The 23,022-nt window shown below is 46.2% G+C and overlaps 1 protein-coding gene across 2 annotated transcripts in view; it reads left to right on the forward strand.

The window, feature by feature from the left end:
* Positions 1-23,022, forward strand: part of LOC140481344 (dedicator of cytokinesis protein 2-like) — a 1,260,160-nt gene that overhangs the window by 795,603 nt on the left and 441,535 nt on the right. For both annotated transcript variants that reach the window (XM_072577382.1, XM_072577391.1), the window contains exon 29: positions 6,401-6,495. In XM_072577382.1, coding sequence (XP_072433483.1) covers positions 6,401-6,495 — 95 coding nt within the window. The remainder of the gene's footprint in view (positions 1-6,400; positions 6,496-23,022) is intronic.

Raw genomic sequence — 23,022 nt, forward strand, 5'->3', positions numbered from 1 at the left:
GGGCAACTCTGCTGGAATTGCTCAGTGTAGTGTCCTAGGCCCAACCCCCTTCATAAAACCAAAAGGACTGTGGATACTGAAAATCATAAATTGCTGGAAGAGCTCAGGAGGTCTGGCAACACCTGTGGAGAGAAAGCGGAGTTAACGTTTCAGGTTGAGTGACTCTTTTTCAGAACTGATGGTAGCTCGGAAAATCTAGGGTTATGTGCAGTAGGTGGACAAGAAAAATGATTAGAACGGAAATCCCATCAGAGAGAGAGGAGCAGAACTTCTTCAAGGTGGGCGTGCCTAAAAGAGTAGTGGCAGTGAGTTAAATACTAAATAAAAATTGAAAGAGCTGTGGATGCTGTGAACCAGAAACAAAACCAGAAATTGCTGGAAAAACTCAGCAGATCTGACAGCATGTGGAGGGGGGGGGAGTGAAATCAGAGTTAATATTTTGTGTCAAGACAGGAAAAATGATTGGAATTGAAATGTTATCGGAGAGAGGAGCAGAACTTCTCCAAGGTTGACCTGAAACGTTAACTCTGACATCTTACCACAGATGCTGCCAGACCTGCTGAGGTTTTCCAGCGGTTTCTGTTTTTGGTTCTAACCATCTTCAGTTGTATCATCAATAACCTTTCCTCTATCATCAGGTCAGAAATGGTTGTGTTTGCTTATCTTTACACAGTGTTCAGCACCATACGTAGTTTCTTAGATACTGAAGCAGTCCATATCCAAGTGCAGCAAGACCTGGACAGTATCCAGGCTTGGGCTAAAAAGTGGCAAGTAACATTTTTGCCAGAAAACTGCCAGCCAATGATCGTTGAGTCATAGAGTCAAGGAGATGTACAGCACGAAAACAGATCCTTCAGTCCAACTCGTCCGTGCCGACCAGCTATCCCAACCCAATCTAATCCCACCTGCCAGCACCTGGCCCATATCCCTCCAAACCCTTCCTATTCATCGAACATAGAACATAGAACATAGAAAAATATAGCGTAGTACAGGCCCTTTGGCCCTCGATGTTACGCCGATCCAAGCCCACCTAACCTACACTAGCCCACTATCCTCCATATGCCTACCCAATGCCCGTTTAAATGCCCATAAAGAGGGATAGTCCACCACTGCTACTGGCAGGGCATTCCATGAACTCACGACTCGTTGAGTAAAGAATCTACCCCTAACATCTGTCCTATACCTACCACCCCTTAATTTAAAGCTATGCCCCCTCGTAATAGCTGACTCCATACGTGGAAAAAGGGTCTCATGGTCAACCCTATCTAAACCCCTAATCATCTTGTACACCTCTATCAAGTCACCCCTAAACTTTCTTTTCTCCAATGAAAACAGCCCCAAGTGCCTCAGCCTTTCCTCATACGATCTTCCTACCATACCAGGCAACATCCTGGTAAACCTCTTCTGCACCCGTTCCAGTGCCTCCACATCCTTCCTATAGTATGGCAACCAAAACTGCACACAATACTCCAGATGCGGCCACACCAGAGTCTTATACAACTGCAACATGACCTCAGGACTCCGGAACTCAATTACCCTACCAATAAAAGCCAGTACGCCAAATGCCTTCTTCACTGCACTATTTACCAGGGTGGCAACTTTCAGAGATCTGTGTACATGGACACCAAGATCCCTCTGCTCATCCATACTATCAAGTATCCGACCATTAGCCCCGTACCCCATCTTTTTGTTACTCATACCAAAGTGAATCACCTCACACTTACCAACATTGAACTCCATTTGCCACCTTTCTGCCCAGCTCTGCAGCTTATCTATATCCCGCTGTAACCTGACACATCCTTCCTCATTGTCAACAACTCCACCGACTTTCATATACCCATCCAGATGCCTTTTAAATGTTGCAATTGTACCAGCCTCCACCACTCCGTCTGGCAGCTCATTCCATACACGTACCACCCTCTGCATGAAAAAGTTGCCCCGTAGGTCTCTTTTAATCTTTCCCCTCTCACCCTAAACCTATGCCCTCTAGTTTTGGACTCCCCTACCCCAGGGAAAAGACTTTGTCTATTTACGCTGTCCATGCCTGTCCTAATTTTATAAATCTCTATAAGGCCACTGCTCAGCCTCCGATGCTCCAGGGAAAACAGCCCTAGCCTATTCAACCTCTCCCTATAGCTCAAATCCTCCAACCCTGGCAACATCCATGTAAATCTTTTCTGAACCCTTTCAAGTTTCACAAAATCTTTCTGATAGGAAGGAGACCAGAATTGCACACAATACTGCAAAAGTAGCTTAACCAATGACCTGCACAGCCGCAACATGACCTCCCAACTCCTGTACTCAATACTCTGACCAATAAAGGAAAGCATGCCAAATGCCTTCTTCACTATCCTATCTACTTGCAACTCCACTTTCAAGGAGCTATGAACCTGCATTCCATCATCATCTCCAATAAGAGAGAGAATCTAACCATTATCCCTTGACATTCTGTGGCATTACCATCATACACTTACCCATTATTAACTATGGACCAGAAACTAAACTTTCAATAGCCATATGAATGCAATGGCTACAAGAATACTGCAGTGAGTTACTCACTTCCTGAGTCCCAAACCATCTAAAAGGCACAAATCAGGATTATGATGGAATATAGCATACATACCTGGTTAAGTGTAACTCCAACAACACTCAAAAGACATTACAACTACCTGACCATAACAGCCTTCTTACCTGGCAGTCGAAAAATGTGGAGGAGAAAGTGAGGACTGCAGATGCTGGAGAGTCAGAGTCAAAAAGTGTGGCGCTGGGAAAGCACAACAGGTCAGGCAGCATCCGAGGAGCAGGAGAGTCGACGTTCCGGGCAAAGGACCTTTATCAGGAATGTGAGGGGTAGGGATGAGGGCTGAGAGATAAAAAAGAGGTGGCATGGGGCGGGGGTGAAGATAGCTGGGAAGGAGCGGAAAGTAGTGGGTGGGAAGGAAAATGGACAGGTGGGACAGTTGAAGACATCACATCCACAAACATCCACTCGCTCCCCCACAGATGCTGAGGAGCAGCAGTACAGACCATTGACAAGGTGGGCTGCAGGAGCTTACTAAGCTCCTTATACAACATGCAATGTGGTTTTCCAGCCCAGCATGCCTGGGCTGGCTCTATGAAATGTGTCAATTTTGCAATGAATCCAATGCTTTTTATTTGCTACTTAACTGCATACATTTCAAGTCCCGTTGTAATTTACTATTGAATGTGCTTTAGGCTTCACAGTCCAAATCACAGCAGCTCCAGAGTCAGCATGTAATGGCCATTGGCATGGCTGGCAGGTGCCTGGAACAGGTTGCCAGCAGAGGTAGCAGAGACAGGCACGGTAGATCCATTTAAGATGTGTCTGCACAGTTGCATGAGTAGGTGGGGAGCAGAGGGCTACAGATGCTTAGGAATTGGGCGACAGATTTAGACAGTGGATTTGGATCGGCTCAGGTTTGGAGGGCCAAAGGACCTGTTCCTGGGCTATAAATTTTCTTTGTTCTTTGTTCTTTTAACTCGAGAAGGTAGCCCCTAGTGGGATTGTTGCTGACCTAATTTGGAAGCTAATGTTCTGGTGTAAACAAAACAGAAAATTGCAGATGCTGCTGTACTGATACATTAACTCTGTTTCTCTCTCCACAGATGCTGCCAGACTTGCTGAGTTTTTCCAGCAATTTCTGATTCTGTTTCTAGTGCTCTGGTGACATGAGTTCAAATCCTACTTTTACATAGTCATAGAGTCATAGAGATGTCCAGCGTGGAAACAGACTCTTCAGTCCAACTTGTCCATGCTGACCAGACATCCTAACCTAACCTCATCCCATTTGCCAGCATTTGGCCTATGTCCCTCTGAACCATTCCTATCCATGTACCCATCCTCATACATTTTAAATGTTGTTATTGTACCAGCCTCCACCACTTCCTCTGGCAACTCATTGCAGACACGCACCACCCTCTGTGTGAAAAAGTTGCCCCTTAGATCTCTTTTAAAATTTTCTCCTCTCATCTTAAACATATGACCTCTAGTTATTACTCGCCTAACCCAGGGAAAAGACAATAGACAATAGACAATAGACAATAGACAATAGATGCAGGAGTAGGCCATTCTGCCCTTCGAGCCTGCACCGCCATTCAATATGATCATGGCTGATCATTCCTAATCAGTATCCTGTTCCAGCCTTATCTCCATACCCCTTGACTCCACTATCTTTAAGAGCTCTATCCAATTCTTTCTTAAATGAATCCAGAGACTGGGCCTCCACTGCCCTCTGGGGCAGAGCATTCCACACAGCCACCACTCTCTGGGTGAAGTAATTTCTCCTCATCTCTGTCCTAAATGGTCTACCCCGTATTTTTAAGTTGTGTCCTCTGGTTCGGCATTCCCCCATCAACGGAAATATGTTCCCTCCTGCCAGAAAAGGCCTTGTCTATTCACCCGATTTATGCTCCCCATGATTTTACTGTCACCCCTCAGCCTCTGACACTTCAGAGAAAATAGCCCCAGCCTGTTCAGCCTCTCCCTGTAGCTCAAACCCTCCAACCCTGGCAAAATCCTGATAAATGTTTTCTACACCCTTTCAAGTTTCACAACCTCACTCCTATGGTAGGGAGAGCAGAACTGCATGCAATATTCCAAAAGTGGCCAAACCAATGTCCTGTACAGCCGCATCATGACCTCCTCAACTCCTGTACTCAATGCACTGACCAATAAAGGCAAGTGAGTTTTGAACTTAATTAAGAATAAATCTCAAATTAAAAAGCTGACCTAATGGTGACAATGTAACCATTATTAATTGTTGAAAGGACACATCTCATTCACTAATGCCCTTCAGGGAAGAAAATATGTCATCCTTACCAGGTCTGACCTACATGTGATTCCAGACCATGGCAATGTGGTTGACTCTTTACTATGCTGAGGGCAACTGGGGATGGGCAGTAAATATTGGCCTAGCCAAGACATACACATAATTAAAAATCCCTGTCATTGTCTGCATTGAACCCACGGTCCTCTGGGCTGGAGAATTCCAAAGATTCACCACCATCTGAGCGAAAAGAAATCCTTCTCATTTTAGTCCTAAGTCTCCTATTCTAAGATTGATCCCCAGCCCCACTAACCAGGGGAAAGATTCTTCCTGCATCTACCTTGTCAATCCCTGTAAGTATATGGGAATAGGCCATTCAGCCCATTGGGTCTATGATGGTCCTTTGAAAGAATCTGCTTTGGCTGGTTCCCAAATACTGACCTTTTCCTGGATAATCCTGCAGATTGTTCCTCCTCAAGGACACATCCAGTTGCCTTGTTGTGGAACTTGATTCTACTCACACTTCAGGTAGTGTGCTCCAGATCTCCAGGGGTGGCGCAGTGGCTCAGTGGTTAGCACTGTTACCTCATAGTGCCAGGAGCCAGGTTCAATTCCTGACTCGGGTGACTGACTGTGTGGAGTTTGCACATTTTCCCTGAGTCTGTGCAGGTTTCTTCAGGGGATGCACAGTGGCTCAGTGGTTAGCACTGCTGCCTCACAGGTGCCAGGGACCCAGGTTTGATTCCCGCCTCAGGCAACTGACTGTGTGGAGTTTGCACATTGTCTCTGTGTCTGTGTGGGTTTCCTCTGATGTGCAGCTCAGGTGAATTGGCCGTGTTAAATTGCCCATAGGGTTAAGTCAAGGTAAATGTACGGTAGGGGAATGGGTCTGGGTGGGTTACTCTTTGGACGGTCAGTGTGTTTCCGTACTGTAAGGAATCTAATCTAAGTTGTTATTGAAATGATTTTATGTGTGGCAGCACGGTAGCTCAGTGGTGAGCACTGCTGCCTAACAGTGCCAGGGACCAAGGTTCGATTCCAACCTTGGGCGACTGTCTGTGTGGAGTTTGCACATTCTCCCCTTGTCTGCGTGGTTTTTCTCCTGGTGCTCCGGTTTCCTTCCACAGTCCAAAGATGTGCAGGTCAGGTGAATAGCCCATTCTAAATTGCCCGTAGTGTTAGGTGCGTCAGTCAGAGGGAAATGGGTCTGAGTGGGTTACTTTTCGGAGGGTTAGTGTGGACTTGTTGGGCCAAAAGGCCTGTTTCCACACTGTAGGGAATCTAATCTAATCAAAAAAAAACTTCATTATTTGTGTGAAGAAATTTGTCCTTATTTTCCCTTTTTGCAAACAAGTGTAACTCTATGCCCACTGGAAACTCTCTCACTTGATACAGGGAGCCACACTCTACCACATGAGTTCGATGTTACCCCTTTGGTCTCATTTCCTCCTGATGCTGAATTTAATTGTTTGAGATATTGGAGAAGTATTGTTCCAGTGATTCATTCAATGTATTATTGAGTTAAAACACTTCACTGAAAAGACTGACTTGTCGAATTGTTAAGTAATGTAGACCTGTCCTCATGTATCTGACTCTGATCTCTGTGTTCACAGGACTTTCTGATGGAGACCTTCATCATGTTCAAAGACCTGATTAGCAAGAATGTGTATCCTGCTGACTGGATGCTGATGAGTATGGTACAAAACAGGTCAGCTACATTTCAATAGTGACTATCTGCACTGCTTTAGTTTCTTATTAATTGGAGGAAATGTACACTATGTTAATGTCCTAGATGTACGAACGTAAGAACATAAGAGCATAAGAAATAGGAGCAGGAGTAAGCCATCTGGCCCATCGAGCCTGCTCCGCCATTCAATAAGAACATGGCTGACCTCTCAACTTACCCACCCGTTCACCGTAACCCTTAATTCCTTTAATATTCAAAATCTATCTATCTTTGCCTGAAGAACATTCAACGAGGTAGCCTCAACTGCTTCACTGAGCAGGGAATTCCACAGATTCACAACCCTTTGGATGAAGACATTCCTCCTCAACTCAGTCCTGAATCTGCACCCCCCCCCTCCCCCCTTACTTGAGGCTGTGCCCCCTGGTTTTAGTTTCACTGGCCAGTGGAAAAACAATTGCTGTGAATGTCCTCCACTGTTCTTCAAAAGTTCCACCACATAGTCATTGTTCTGAGTCTACCTTAGGCAACTCCTTCCTCATCCCATTTTAGTCTCCTTTGTATAAGCATGTACCCAGGTCTAGTTTCCCATTCCTCTGTCTCACACTTGTGGAATGGGGAGAGATCCTATCAGATACCAGGAGCAACTTTTCCCCCCTCAGAGGTGGTGAGAAGGGCGAGTCATTGGGTGCATTGCCCCTGGAGAGGCAGTTCCCCCGCCACCCCCAGCTCCCCCAACCTTTGCATCACCTCACAAAGTGCTGGGTGAAAGGTGCCATTGGGAATTTGTTGGATGTACTAGACATTCAAAGCTCTTTCATGGTCAATAAACAGACAGTTAAGGGCTTCAACTTTCTACAAGCCCATAAGACCATATGTCATAGGAGCAGAAGTAAGCCATTCAGCCCATTATGAAATGAAATGCAAATTACATCCTTTCCCTGCAAGCAAGAAACGTGGTTGGTTTCTGGACAGGGGTGGCATGGAGGCTCAGTGATTAGCACTGCTGCCTCACAGTGCCAGGGACCTGGGTTCAATTCCATCATTGGGCGACTGTCTGTGTGGAGTTTGCACGTTCTCCCTGTGTCTGTGTGGATTCCCTCCGGGTGCTCCGGTTTCCTCCCATAATCCAAAGACGTGTACGTTGGGTGAATTGAGGATGTAACTCTGAAGCTGGACTAGGGAGATCCAGTAGATGTAGTGTACCTGGACTTTCAGAAAGCTTTTGATAAAGTCCCCCATAGGAGGTTAGTGAGCAAAATTAGGGCGCATGGTATTGGGGGCAAAGTACTAACTTGGATTGAAAGTTGGTTGGCTGACAGGAAACAAAGAGTAGTGATAAACGGCTCCATTTCGGAATGGCAGGCAGTGACCAGTGGGGTACCGCAGGGATCAGTGCTAGGACCACAGCTTTTTACAAGATACATTAATGATATAGAAGATGGTATTAGTAATGACATTAGCAAATTTGCTGATGGTACTAAGCTGGGTGGCAGGGTGAAATGTGAGGAGGATGTTAGGAGATTACAGGGTGACCTGGACAGGTTAGTTGAGTGGTCAGATGCATGGCAGATGCAATTTAATGTGGATAAATGTATGGTTATCCACTTTGGTGGCAAGAACAGGAAGGCAGATTACTACCTAAATGGAATCAATTTAGGTAAAGGGGCAGTACACAGAGATCTGGGTGTTCTTGTACACCAGTCAATGAAGGTAAGCATGCAGGTACAGCAGGTAGTGAAGAAGGCTAATAGCATGCTGGCCTTCATAACAAGAGGGATTGAGTATAGAAGCAAAGAGGTTCTTCTGCAGCTGTACAGGGCCCTGGTGAGACCACATCTGGAGTATTGTGTGCAGTTCTGGTCTCCAAATTTGAGGAAACACATTCTGGCTATTCAGGAAGTAGGTTCACGAGGTCAATTCCTGGAATAGCAGGACTACCTTATGCTGAAAGACTGGAGCGACTGGGCTTGTATACCCTTGAGTTTAGAAGACTGAGAGAGGATCTGATTGAGACGTAAAATATTATTAAAGGATTGGACACTCTGGAGGCAGGAAACATGTTTCCGCTGATGGGGGAGTGCCGAACCAGAGGACACAGCTTAAAAATACGGGGTAGGCCATTTAGGACAGAGATGAGGAGAAATTTCTTCACTCAGACAGTGGTGGCTGTGTGGAATGCTCTGCCCCAGAGGCCAGTGGAGGCCCAGTCTCTGGATTCATTTAAGAAAGAGTTGGATAGAGCTCTCAAGGATAGTGGAATCAAGGGTTATGGAGATAAGGCAGGAACAGGATACTGATTAAGGATGATCAGCCATGATCATAATGAATGGTGGTGCAGGCTCGAAGGGCAGAAGGCCTAATCCTGCACCTGTTGTTTATTGTCTATTGAATTGTCCATGCTAAATTTGCTCATAGTGTTCATGGATGTGTTCGTGAGGGGTTAATGTAGAGAAACAGGGTAAGGGAAAGGTTTTGGGTAGGAATTCTTCAGAGGATCGTGGACTTGTTGGGCTGAAGGGCCTGTTTCAGCACTGTTGGGATTCTATGATTTGTGGGGTCCTCAGTCTGGGGCCAACCCAGGGAAGCGATGGCTCTGAATGCCAATTTGTTTAATTCCCCCCAGACCTTACCTCCAACTTCACTCGCATTTCTCTCACTGCAGCACCCCCCTACCTCATGATGCCAAAGAAAAATACTGGTCATTGAATCCCTCAAAGTAAAGTTGCCATAATTCTACCAGATTCTGGATTAGTGGTGCTGGAAGAGCACAGCAGTTCAGACAGCATCCAAGGAGCAGCAAAATCGATGTTTCGCGCAAAAGACCTTCATCAGGAATAAAGGCAGAGAGCCTGAAGCGTGGAGAGATGAGCTCGAGGAGGGTAGGGGTGGGGAGAAAGTAGCATAGAGTAAAATGGGTGAGTGGGGGAGAGGATGAAGGTGAAAGGTCAGGGAGGAGAGGGTGGAGTGGATAGGTGGGAAAGGAGATAGGCAGGTAGGACAAGTCCGGACAAGTCATGGGGACAGTGCTGAGCTGGAACTTTGGAACTAGAGTGAGGTGGGGGTAGGGGAAATGAGGAAACTGTTGAAGTCCACATTGATGCCCTGGGGTTGAAGTGTTCTGAGGCAGAAGATGAGGCATTCTTCCTCCAGGCATCTGGTGGTGAGGGAGCGGCGGTGAAGGAGGCCCAGGACCTCCATGTCCTCGGCAGACTGGGAGGGGGAGTTGAAATGTTGGGCCATGGGGCGGTGTGGTTGATTGGTGCGGGTGTCTCGGAGATGTTCCTAAAGCGCTCTGGTAGGAGGCGCCCAGTCTCCCCAATGTAGAGGAGACCACATCAGGTCCTGGGCCTTCTTCACTGCTGCTCCCTCACCACCAGACGCCTGGAGGAAGAACGCCTCATCTTCTGCCTAGGAACACTTCAACTTTCTCCCCACCCCACCCTCCTCTAGCTTATCTCTCCACGCTTCAGGCTCTCTGCCTTTATTCCTGATGAAGGGCTTTTGCCTGAAACGTCGATTTCGAAGCTCCTTGGATGCTGCCTGCACTGCTGTACTCTTCCAGCACCACAAATCCAGAATCTGGTTTCCAGCATCTACAGTCATTGTTTTTACCTCATAAATCTACCAGACCAGATAGCTGCTGTCTCATTAGAGAGACAACACTGAGGGCTGGGAAGATTGAGGAGGAGAGTCTTTTATGGCAATCTCAGCTGATGCGAGAATGGAGGCCGTGCTGTTGGCATCACTCTGCATCACAAATCAGCCACCCAGCCAACTGAGCTGACTGAAACTCCCCCACCTCCCCAAGACTAACCCTCCAGCATCAAACTGTGGAACGAAGAACCTGCCAGCATTCATGGCCAGTAACTTCTGATGAGGTGGGGCTTTAAAGTTGCAGTTTGCCAATGAGTTCACCAGTCCGCTCTCAAGGGCGGCACGGTGGCACTGTGGTTAGCACTGCTGCCTCACAGCACCAGAGACCTGGGTTCAATTCCCGCCTCAGGCGACTGACTGTGTGGAGTTTGCACATTCTCCCCGTGTCTGCGTGGGTTTCCTCCGGGTGCTCCGGTTTCCTCCCACAGTCCAAAAATGTGCAGGTTAGGTGAATTGGCCGTGCTAAATTGCCCGTAGTGCTAGGTGAAGGGGCGGAATCTAGGGGGGTGGGTTGCGCTTCAGCGGGTCGGTGTGGACTTGTTGGGCCGAAAGGGCCTGTTTCCACACTGTAAGTAATCTAATCTGAAAACAAAGTGAATAGAGCTTGATACAACACACTCTCTTCTTGATGGGACAATTGCTCCTGAATACTACTCTGCCACACACACAGACAAACACTCCCCCACCCACTTGTACACACACACATACACACACACCTGAAAAATAAACCCACAGACACACACACACACTCTCTCTCTCTCTCTCTCTCTGTCTTTGGCTGTAATGTGGTAGGGTCAAAAAGTGTGGCGCTAGAAAAGCACAGCCAGTCAGGCAGCATCCGAGGATCAGTAGAGTCAACGTTTCAGGCATAGGCCCTTCATCAGGAATGTCGAGGAGGAAGTGGGATGAGAGATAAATGTTGGGGGTGGGGCTGGGGAGAAGGTATGTGGAATAGTGATAGGTCAGTGCAGGTAGGGGTGGTGATTGTGATTTGTCGGTGGAGAGGGAGGAGTGGATAGGTGGGAAAGAAAATTGACAGGTACATAAACTAATTTAGGAAGAGAACAGATAACTGTTAATTTCAAAACTCCAGGATTTACATTACTTTACTTTCATGAATTCCATTACTTTGTTTTTTAAAACTCTTAAGCTCTTGAATGAGATGCTTACTTTTACAAGGGATTATGCAGTTGAATTAATGTGAATGCAGTGAATGAATTCAACAAAGTCTGCAATAGATGCTTAGAAGTTTTTTTTAAAATTCAGAATCAACCACTCATCCCTATCTTACATTCTTCATATTAAAATATGAAGGGTTTTATTTGGCAGCTAATGCTTCTCTTTCCTGAGCTCTGGGGATCTGAAATTAAAACAGAAAATGTTGGAGACACCCAGCTGATTGAATAGCACCCATGGAGAAAGAATAACTAATTCTGCTTTGAGTATAATATGATGTTTATGTGGTTCTCCTCTCTAACTTTGTTTATGGCTCCTCAAATGTTTTAGACCAGCTGGGTTTTTCCAGCATTTATGTTCTTTATTGGAATTCATACTCCCACTTCAGAGAGTCTTGAAGTATGTGAATTAAACTGTGGAATGACATTATGATAATGGAATCCAATCCAGTCATAGTAACCCTTAGGTTCTCTATCAGTTTGAAAATTCTTGACCAAATAATCACTCTCTGGAAGTCTCTTCCTCAAATAACTTTCCCTGCCTACCTCACTCCAGAAACACCAGCACCTGCAAGTTCCCCTCTGAACCACACACTATCTAGACTTGGAAATATTATCGCCATTCCTTCACTGCCATTGGATTGACATTCTGGAATCCCTTTCGAAAGAGCACTGTGGGTGTCCCTACATCCTAAGGACTGTAGCAGTTCAATTCCTGTCTCCCTGCTATAGGAAATATGTTGTTAAACTTGCAAGGGTTGAGGTTTATAAAATCATGAAGGGTGTGGATAGGATAAATAGACAAGGTCTTTTCCCTGGGCATACATTACTTAACTAGAGGGCATAGGTTTAAGATGAGAGGGGAAAGATTCAAAAGGGACCTAAAGGGCAACTTATTCCCACAGAGGGTGGTGCGTGGATGAAATGAGCTGCTATCGGAATTGATGGAGGCTGGTACAATTACAACATTTAAAAGTAATCTAGGTGGGTGTATGAATAGGAAGGATTGAGAGATATGGGCTAAATGCTTGCAAATGGGACGAGATTAATTGAGGATATCTGGTTGGTGGGGACAAGTTGGACCAAAGGGTCTGTTTCTGTGCTGTACAAGTCTATGACTCTCAGGCTACACACCATTTCCTTTTCCTGGGCATTGAGGGATGTGCAATAAATACTGCCTAGTCTGTGACACTCATAACTCACGACTTAATAAAAAATGACTCCTTTTCCTTTAAAAGCCTCAATGGATCAGCAGCGGTTTGGGGGAGTTGGTGGGGAGGATTCTCTGTACTGTCATTAGCCTATGATTCTTCACCCATGGGCAAGTTTGAGAGCACAGGAGCAGGGAACTCTGGCTCATTTATTTTAAGGAAGCATCACTCACTAAGTATGGAAAGGTTTTAAATCCCATATCTCATTTCACATCAAACTAATGGGTACACAAAAGATATAAATCTTATTCAAACCTTTTGTTGGATATTAAAACTCACCAGGAATGGTTTCCATTGCATCCATGTTGCTATGGAGAAGTTGAAGTGAGTACCACTGATTCATTTAAAGAAAAGTTAGAGAAACACATGCAATAGAAACAAATAAAATAATATGTTGATGGGATGGGCTTAAGAAGGAATGGGAGGAAACTTGAATGAAGCTTAAATACTGGCGTAGGAATCCCGATGAAGGGCTTATGCTTGAAACATCGACTGTCCTGTTCCTTGGATGCTGCCTGACCAGCTGTGCTTTTCCAGCACCTCACACCCAACTCTGATCTCCAGCATCTGCAATCCCCACTTTTTTCTAATAGCCTAGTTGTACAATGGTTAGGCTATTATTCCAAAGCGGAGACAGTGAGGTCTGCAGATGCTGGAGATCAGAATTGAGAGTGTGTTGCTGGAAACGCACAGCAGGTCAGGCAGCATCTGAGGATCAGGAAAATCGACATTTCGAGTGCTCCGGCCTGAAACGTCGATTTTCCTGCTCCTTTGATGCTGCCTGACCTGCTGTATTTTTCCAGCAACACATTCTGAACTATTAATCCAAAGCCCCAGGTAATGTTCTGGGGACCTGGATTCAAGTTATACAAATCTGGAATTAAGGGACTAATGATGACCATTGGAACTTGTTCTTTAGCAGCATTCAAGAAACACCTGAATCAATACATGACTATGAAGGGAATAGAGGGATACGGATCCTGCAAGTGAAGACAGTTTTAGTGTGGAAGGGCAAAATGTGTCAGCACAGGCTTGGAGGGCCGAAGGGCCTGTTCTTGTGCTGTATTGTTCTTTGTTCTTTAGCACCTGTCGTTTTGTATATCTTAGATTTAACATACACTCATTTTTTTTTAGAATGTAGCATTCTCCTTAGCTCATCTCGAAAGCACAAGGTCAGCACGATGCATGAGATCATTCCCCTCAACTCCATTAGCTTTCTGAAAACACACTGTATGTCTGAGTAAGGACTGTACTAAAGGAGGGTTAGTGTCAAAATGCAGCGAAAAGAAAGGTTGAGGTTGAGGGTGTATTGTAACCGACAGCCATGGACCAGCCTGAAGGCTAACCTGAGGCAACCAAACCTTGGAAGGTCTGCTCCTGCTCACCCCCTGCAGTGATCCTTTTCACATTTAATTTTGTTTTGTCCCCATGACCGACACGAGATTCCCCAAGCAGGTGCTCCCAGCTCCGAAACGGCAGGCGAACCCCAGGTGGACAGAGGAAGTGTTTCAGTGATACCCTTAAGGCCTCCCTGGCAGAGTGTGGCATTCCCACAAACACCTGGGAATCACTGGCCCAAGTCCGTCCAAAGTGAAGTTGAGCACCTCGAGACTTGCCGTCGGGAAACAGCAGAAGCCGGGCGAAAAGAGCGAGAGAAACCCCACCCACCCCTTCCCATGACCACCATCTGCCCCCAGCCTGCAGTAGTCACGTTGGTCTGTACAGCCACCTATAGGCTCACCCTGAGAGGAGAAGAGAGTCATCTCCATCTGCAAGGGACCACCGTTGCTGATGATGTTTCACTTTGCAGGACATTCTCAACAAATATTGCATTGATTCAAAATTGCTACTTTGGGATAGTTGCTGATTGTAGCTCAAGGTAATGGGTCAAGGCCAAGACTTTGAGTGAGCTGGAGCAGGCACTCTGAACCAGGAAAAAGTATTTCATTTAGGTCACTTTCCCAGCCTGATTTGCAGGTAGCTCTAGTGGTTTCTAGATTAGATTCGCTATGGTATGGAAACAGGTCTTTTGGCCCAACAAGTCACCAACCCTCCAAAGAGTAACCCACTCAGACTTGTTCCCCTACCCTATATTCACCCCTGACTCATGCCTAACACTGTGGGCAATTTAACATGGTCAATTCACCTAGCCTGCATATCTTTGGATTGTGAGAGAAGCCAGAGCACACAGAGGTAACCCACACAGTCACAGGGGAAATGCCCTCATGGGGAGAATGACCTAGACAGTTCCCTGAGGTGGGAATTGAACCTGGGTCCCTGGTGTTGTGAGGTAGTAGTGCTAACCACTGAGCCACCATGCCACCCATTCTACCTTGAACTCAGCTATATAGTCATAGAGATTTACAGCATAACAATAGGCCCTTCGGCCCATTGTATCCATGCTGGTCCAGAAACATTTCCTTAATTCTTCCAATCCCTGTTATCTCTGTTATGTCAATTACCCCACCCATGAAAACTGGATCAAGTCAGGTATAAGCAGCCTGAAGAAGGCAAGCCCATTTAGATTAGACAGTCTTGGGTGTCTGGAAAAGAAAGGTCATGTGGAAGCTCAGTCAAGCGGGAATAGTGGGTTTTTTTTCCTTACTTGCTGGGCACAGTTTTCTTCACCATGGATTTACATTTCCAGCACAGAACTTTCCTTGTAGAAAGAGTTTAAAATGTGTTGCTGGAAATGCGCAGCAGGTCAGGCAGCATCCAAGGAGCAGGAGAATCGACGTTTCGGGCATGAGCCCTTCTTCAGGAATGACGTTCCTCATTCCTGAAGAAGGGCTCATGCCCGAAACGTCGATCCTCCTGCTCCTTGGAAGCTGCCTGACCTGCTGCGCTTTTCCAGCAAAACATTTTCAGCTCTGAACTCCAGCATCTGCAGTCCTCACTTTCTCCTTGTAGAAAGAGTTATCAGCAGCCCGGAAACCTTGACAGGCCCACTTTATCTTGACAAATGAACCTCTAGCTTGAAAATTATTAATGTGCTAAAGCTGGCTTTGCCACTAACCCTCCCGAGTTCATGAGTCGTCTTTTGTACTTTTTCTCCTCAGCCACGCAATGTATTATCTGTCAGAAAGATAGTGGAGCTGAGGGAAATTTTCTTTTCGCATGTTATGCCCACCACTGCTCCTGTGAGGTGAGCCAGGGAGAACGTTACATTTTTAACAAGCTCCAGCAGAACCAAAATCCAGGGACAAACAAAAAGGGATATGTTATAAATCTGGGTACTGAGAATTACATGGTATTATCATTCAGCCCATCTGTTCTCTGCTAGCCCTGATGCTTTACTTAAGCTTTCTCCAATTCTTTAACATCTGTTCTGCCACACATGCCTTGCTATCATTCTCTTAATGCATCTACAGTGTTCACCTTGTAGTAACAGTTTTCATGTGGGAAAGCAATGGCCAGGTGGTATTTTTACTGCACTGTAGATCCAGATAACATTCTGGGGACCTGGGTTCAAATCCTCTTGTGGCAGGTGATGTAATTTGAATTTAATAAATATCTGGAATTAAGAATCTAATGATGGCTGTGAATCGATTGTTGGAAAAACCCATCTGGTTCACTAACGTTCTTTAGGGAAGGAAACTGTCATCCTTACCTGTTCAGGCCTACATGTGACTCCAGGCCCACAGCAATGTGGTTGATTCTTAACTGCCCTCTGGGCAATTGGAGATGGGCAAGAAATGCAGGTCTTGCCAGTGATGTTCATGTGCTGTGAATGAATTAAAAACAAGCATCTTTGTTGCAAGGGCAGCCCTGTTCAGTTGATAACTATGTGTCATTAGCATTGTGAGTAGTTTTGGGCCCCATGTCAAAGGAAGTCAGTACTGGCATTAGAGGGGCTCTAGGAGAGGTTTACAAAAATAATTCTGGTGACAAATGGCTTGTCATACGAGGAGCGTTTGAGGACTCTGGGCCTGTATTTGATTGAGTTTAGTCAGATGCCAGTTTTGGGGGGGGGTTGGGGGGGGGGAGTTGGGGGGGTGGGGGGGAGGGGGGGGTGGTGGTGGAGGTGAGATCTGATTGAAACTTCCAGAATATTGAGAGGCCTGTATAGAGTAGACATGGAGAAGATGTTTCCACTAATAGGAGAGACTAGGGGCCGAGGGCACGGCCTTAGAATGAAGGGACGACCTTTTAGAACTGAGATGAGGAGGAACTTCCTTGGCCAGAGGTGCAGAGGGCTGTGGAGGCCAAGTCATTGAGTGTATTTAAGACAGAGATAGGTTGTTGATTGGTTAAAGGGATCAAGGGTGATGGTGGGAAGGCAGGAGAATGGAGTTGAGAAATATACCAGCCTTGATCAAATGGCAGAGCAGACTCGATGGGCCAAATGGTCTACTTCTGCTCCTGTATCATATGATCTTGCAGTCTGGTGAAGAAAGAAGCAGAAACTGAGCGTTTATCCACACTGGCTCAGACAGCAGAAGTACAGAATACTTTTCCCTTGCACACGTCAGCCCCTCCTAGGTAGAAATTGGAACTTGTTAGTAGTTTAGAATCAATCAATGTCTTTGGATATGTGAAACCTGAACCTGGAACTTCTGTCCCAGAGGTAGGGGCATCTTAGCTATGTTACAGACCTTTTAAGATTATTTTAAAATTAAATCAATTTGCTAAGCCACACCTCCAGCATGTTGAAGGTTCTAGAAGGTAGGCACACCACCAACTGTCCCCGACAGGAAGCTCCACAACAGCTTAATTTTACATATTTAAAAACTTAAAATACTTCTAAATATTTTAAATATTCACAGACCTCCGGTCCTTTCATCACCGATGCTCAGTTCCAGCAGTGTGTGATTTCTACATGATGCATGGCAGAAATTCACTAAAGATCCCTAGATAACTCCTTTCAAACATATCACCACTTCTATCTATAAGGACAAGGACAGCAGATACATGGAATAGCGGCACCTGCAAGTTGGACGTCATTTGGACAGCCAGCAACTCACTAACATTAGCAATCCCATGGGGAGGGGGTGGGCTGTCTTTGCATTGAGCACAGAAGAAGCGGCTATTACTACAAGGGGAAGTGCCTTGTGGAGAGGTGAGTTGGAGGAACCTTCCAGAAAGTCACCGAGGTTCACCAGGTGATCTTTCCATGCCACCTGGAGTAGTTGGGAAAAAGCCAGACAGTGGGAAATGTGCCTAATTGTCCACTTGAGTGGCTCAATTGCCATTGGATGGGAGGGTAGTGCCTTCTGCTGTCTGGACCTTAAGCTCTCGATTCCCTAGCATATTCATTCTGCCCATTCGTACGTCTCTATACCTCTTTTAAGGCACATCTTGAAGTTTGCTTCTTTGGCGAAACATTTGGTGATCTGGCTGTAAAGCCCCCCTAATGTGGCTCAGTGTCAAAGGCAGTGCTATAATACTCCTATGAAGTGTGTAGAGATGTTTTGTGACATGAACAGCATTGCATTAATATCGATGGATCACGACAATAGTCAGAAAGTTTTGTTGTGGCACACGAGGAGAGATTTTTCATCATCTCAGCCACTGTATACCCCTCTCTCACTTCAGCATTGCTTCGAGTAAATGTTTTTTTTAAATCTGCCCTTTAACGGTCCAGATAATGCCCTGATTATAGCTTCGGAATGGTTTAATTTTAAAGATGAAATGATCTGTGAGATTGTAACACTTGCTGATGCAGCTACAAAGGTGAAATTGTCTATTCACTTTACCGCTCTGATACTGATGAAGGATGTCACCCATAGTTTTGACCCATGCTTTCACTCTCAGTGACTCGAGTCGTGCTGCGCACAGTGACACACAGAGACTGCAAGGCCAGACTCAGGCATTAGACAAAGAGGATTTGGGGACAGGTCCACAGAAGTCTGTAGCTCATAGCGCCTCAGTGAGAACACACCTGGATTATTGTGTGCAGTCTGGTCTCCTTACCTAAGCAAGGATATGCTGGTTCCTGTGCTGGTAGGATTGTCATATGAAGAAAGATTGGGTATAAGCCTAGATTCACTAGGGTTCAGGAGATGGAGGGGATCTCACTGAAACCCAGATTTTCTTTCTGGCAGAAATGGAAAAACCAGATGCAAAGCTGTTGTGAACAAGGGGTCACAGCCTCAAGATATGGGCTCAACCATTTCGGATCAATTGAGGATAAATTTCTTCACTCAGAGATTCAGTGCTGGGTCATCATTTATAAAAGTGATTTGGATGTGAAAATAGGAGGTATGGTTGGTACATTTGCAGATGTCACCAAAATGTGGACAGCAAAGAAGGTTACCTCAGAGTGCAACAGGATCTTGATCAGATGGGCCAGTGGGCTGAGGAGTGGCAGATGGAGTTTAATTTAGACAAATGTGAGGTGCTGCATTTTGGAAAGGCAAGTCAAGGCAGAACTTACACTCTTAATGGTAAGCTCCTGAGGAGTTTTGCTGAACAAAGAGACCTTGGAGTGCAGGTTCACAGTTCCTTAAAAGTGGAGCTGCAGGTCGACAGGATAGTAAAGCAGGTATTTGATCCGCTTGTCTTTATTGGTTAATGCATTGAGTATAGGAGTTGGGAGGTCATGTAGCAGCTGTGCAGGACATTGGTTAGGCCACTTTTGGAGTACTGCATGTAATTCTGGTCTCCCTGCTGTAGGAAGGATGTTGTGAAACTCAAAAGGGTTCAGAAAAAGTTTATAAGGATGTTGCTATATTGAAAGGCTGAATAAGCTGGGGTTATTTTCCCTGGAGCATCGGAAGCTGAAGGGTGACCTTCCAGAGGTCTGTAATATCATGAGGGGCATGGATAGGCTAAATAGGCAAAGTCCTTTCCCTCGGGAGGGGGAATCCGAAGCTTGAGGGCAGAGTTTTAAGGTCAAAGGGAAAATAATTAAAAAGGACCTGAGGGACAACTTTTTCACACAGACGGTGCTGTGTGTATGAAATGAGCTGCCAGAGGAAGTGGTGGAGGCTGGGACAAATACAACATTTAAATAACATTTGGATGGGTATATGAATAGGAAAGGTTTAGAGGGACCTGGGCCAAGTGCTGGCAAATGGGACTAGATTGGGTTAGGCTATCTGGTCGTCATGGTAAAAACAATGACTGCAGATGCTGAAAACCAAATACTGGATTAGTGGTGCTGGAAGAGCACAGCAGTTCAGGCAGCATCCAACGAGCAGCGAAATCGACGTTTCGGGCAAAAGCCCTTCATCAGGAATAATGGTCGTCATGGATGAGTTGGACTGAAGGGTCTGGTTCCATGCTGTACATCTCTACAGCTCTGTGACTCAGAGGGTGGTGAATCTATGAAATTCTGCACCACACTGGGAATTTGAGGCTAAGGCACTGAATATATTTTAAAAAGAAATAGATACATAACAAAACTCTAGAGGCAACAAAGGATTTGAAGAGAACGTGGTACTACGTGACTGGGAGAGAGTAGCTGCCATAATTGTAATGAAAGGTAGATTAGGCTCAATGCACTGAATAGCCTACTCCTATTTTCTATGTTTCTTTAGCTGTCTGAAAGAGAGAAAATTGTAAAGATATGGAGAAAGAGCTAGATAGGAGAACAAACTGACATGAAGCAATGGTGCTATTGTGATGATGTCACTGGACCAGGAATCCTGAGGCCCAGCCTAATGCTCTGGTGGGGTTGGGGACATGGTTTCAAATCCCATCACAGTGGCTGGTGGAATTTAAATTCAATTAATAAATCTGAAATGTCAAGCTAGTACTAGTGACTGTGGCAATGATCAGTGATTGTACAAACCTATCTGGTTGACCATGAAAAGGACAGAAATCTGCCTTTGTTACCTATTCTGGCCTACAGTGTGACTCCAGACCCCACAGCTATGTGGCTGACTCTTAACAGTTGAACAAACCAATCCATTCAAAGGCAATTAGGAATGATCAACAATTCTGGCCTTATCAGGGAGACCCACAGTGCATAAAGGAAATAAATCCCTGGATGACTCTTCGAAACAAGATGGCCACTTTAACGGCTGCACCAGTGTAGGATTCTCTACATTTCATATGGTAGGATTCCATGATTCCTTAATCCACCTACTCACTCTTGAACCATGGCCCAGTTTTAACCTCAGCCCCTGCCCGGGAAGCGAATGCCACCATTGATGTAGCTTCTAGTTAAATAGTATTGCCAATAATGAAATTACATAAGTATTTTCGACGTATTATTCCCTTGGTAAAAGATACCCCTGAAAATTGGGTTTCATTGAGACAGATCAACTATTATGAAGCTGAGTCAGATACAGAGGAACCTTGATTATCTGAACGAGATGGGCATTATTTGGTTCGGATAATTGATTATTCGGTTAATTGATTTCCTCTGGGACTCGGAATTTTCGATGAAGTCTGCTCCCTGTTCAGGAGACTAGATGACAGCACATTGCACGTGTGCCGTCACTAACCACCCCCCCCCCACCACGCCCTATCTACCCTCCAACCCCTACCTGCCCCCAACCTGTCCACCTGGACCCCATCCTCCCATCCTCCCCCAGTCCATCCCAACCCTGTCCACCCCCGGCTGCTCCCAACCCTGCACCCCAACCCATCTGCCCCAACCCCAGCCCCATCCACCCTAAAACTATCCCCCAATCCCTGCCCCCTCTGAAACCCAGCCCCCCAACCCTGTCCCCCCCAACCCCATCCCCTCCAACCCCATCCCTACCAACCCCTCCCCCAACCCTGCTCCATCCGCCTCAACACTGCCCTCCAATCCCTGCCTGCTCCGAAACCCAAACCCCCCAAACCTGTCTGCCCCAACCCCGTCCCCCCAATCCCGTCCCCCTAAACCTGTCCCCTCCAACCCTGCCCCAGCCCCAACCCTGTCTGCTCCAACCCCGTCCCCCCAATCCCACCCCCCCCAACCCCGTCCGCCCCAACCTCGTCCACCCCCCATCCCCACCTATCGTCCAAACTCTGTGCGCGCCCCGCTCCCTTGACCGACACACAACAGCCTACCTTTGTGGGGTAAGCCACCAAATAGCGCACATGCACACACACACAGCCCCACACAAACACACACACACATACACAGACCCACACACACACACACACAGCCCTACACACAGATACACTCACAGCCCCACACAAACACACACGAACACACACACACACACACACACACATAGCCCCACACAAACACACACACAACCCCACACAAACACATACACAGCCCCACACAAACACACAGCCCCACACAAACACATACTCACAGCCCCACACAAACACACACATATACACACAGCCCCACACAAACACAGCCCTCCGCACACACAGCCCCACACAAACACAGCCCCACACAAACACACAGCCCCACACAAACACACAGCCCCACACAAACACACAGCCCCACACAAACACACAGCAACACACAAACACACAGCAACACACAAACACACAGCAACACACAAACACACAGCAACACACACACACACACAGCAACACACACACACACACACACAGCAACACACACACACACACACACGCAACTTATTGACAAGTTCTACCTCTGCCCTGTGCAGGGCAATGTTGGAGAGATTATTAGGCTTCACCTCTATGTAGAACTCCAGGGAAAGTGTGTGTGGGAGAGAGAGAGAGAGAGACGATGGGAGGTCAGTTATTTGGAGATGGTGCCTGAACTGTTCAGGACTGTTCTCGGCAGTGAGCCGCGTTTGTTCTTAATCACTGTACCTGTAAACAAAAGACACAATCGGGATTGAAACAGCTCTTTGATGTAATGTTTCTATCCGGACCTTGAGATCCCCTTCGGATAAACTGATATTCGGATAATTGATATTTGGAAAATCGAGGTTCCACTGTACATCTATTTTCCTTACTTATATTACTAACAGTGTGGAAACAGGCCTTTCGGCCCAACAAGTCCACACCGACCCTCCGAAGAGCAACCCACCCAGACCCACTCCCCTACATTTACCCCTTTACCTAACACGATGGGCACTTTAGCACAGCCAGTTCACCTAACCTGCACATTTTTGAGCTGAGGGAAGAAACCAGAGGAACCCGGAGGAAACCCATGCAGACACAGGGAGAACAATAGACAATAGGTGCAGGAATAGGCCATTCTGCCCTTCAAGACAGCACCACCATTCATTTTGATCATGGCTGATCATCCTCAATCAGTATCCTGTTCCTGCCTTATCTCCATAACCATTGATTCCACTATCCTTGAGAGCTCTGTCCAACTCTTTCTGAAATGAATCCTGAGACTGGGCCTCCACTGCCTTCTGGGGCAGAGCATTCCACACAGCCACCACTCTCTGGGTGAAGAGGTTTCTCTTCATCTCTGTCCTAAATGGTCTACCCCATATTTTTAAGCTGGGTCCTCTGGTTTGGCACTCACCCATCAGTGGAAATATGTTTCCTGCCTCCAGAGTGTCCAATCCTTTAATAATCTTATACGTCTCAATCAGATCCTTTCTCAGTCTTCTAAACTCAAGGGTATACAAGCCCAGTCGCTCCAATCTTTCAACATGCGATAGTCCCGCCATTCCAGGAATTGA

This window comes from Chiloscyllium punctatum, chromosome 1 (assembly GCF_047496795.1).
Source record: "Chiloscyllium punctatum isolate Juve2018m chromosome 1, sChiPun1.3, whole genome shotgun sequence".
Lineage (NCBI taxonomy): Eukaryota > Metazoa > Chordata > Chondrichthyes > Orectolobiformes > Hemiscylliidae > Chiloscyllium > Chiloscyllium punctatum.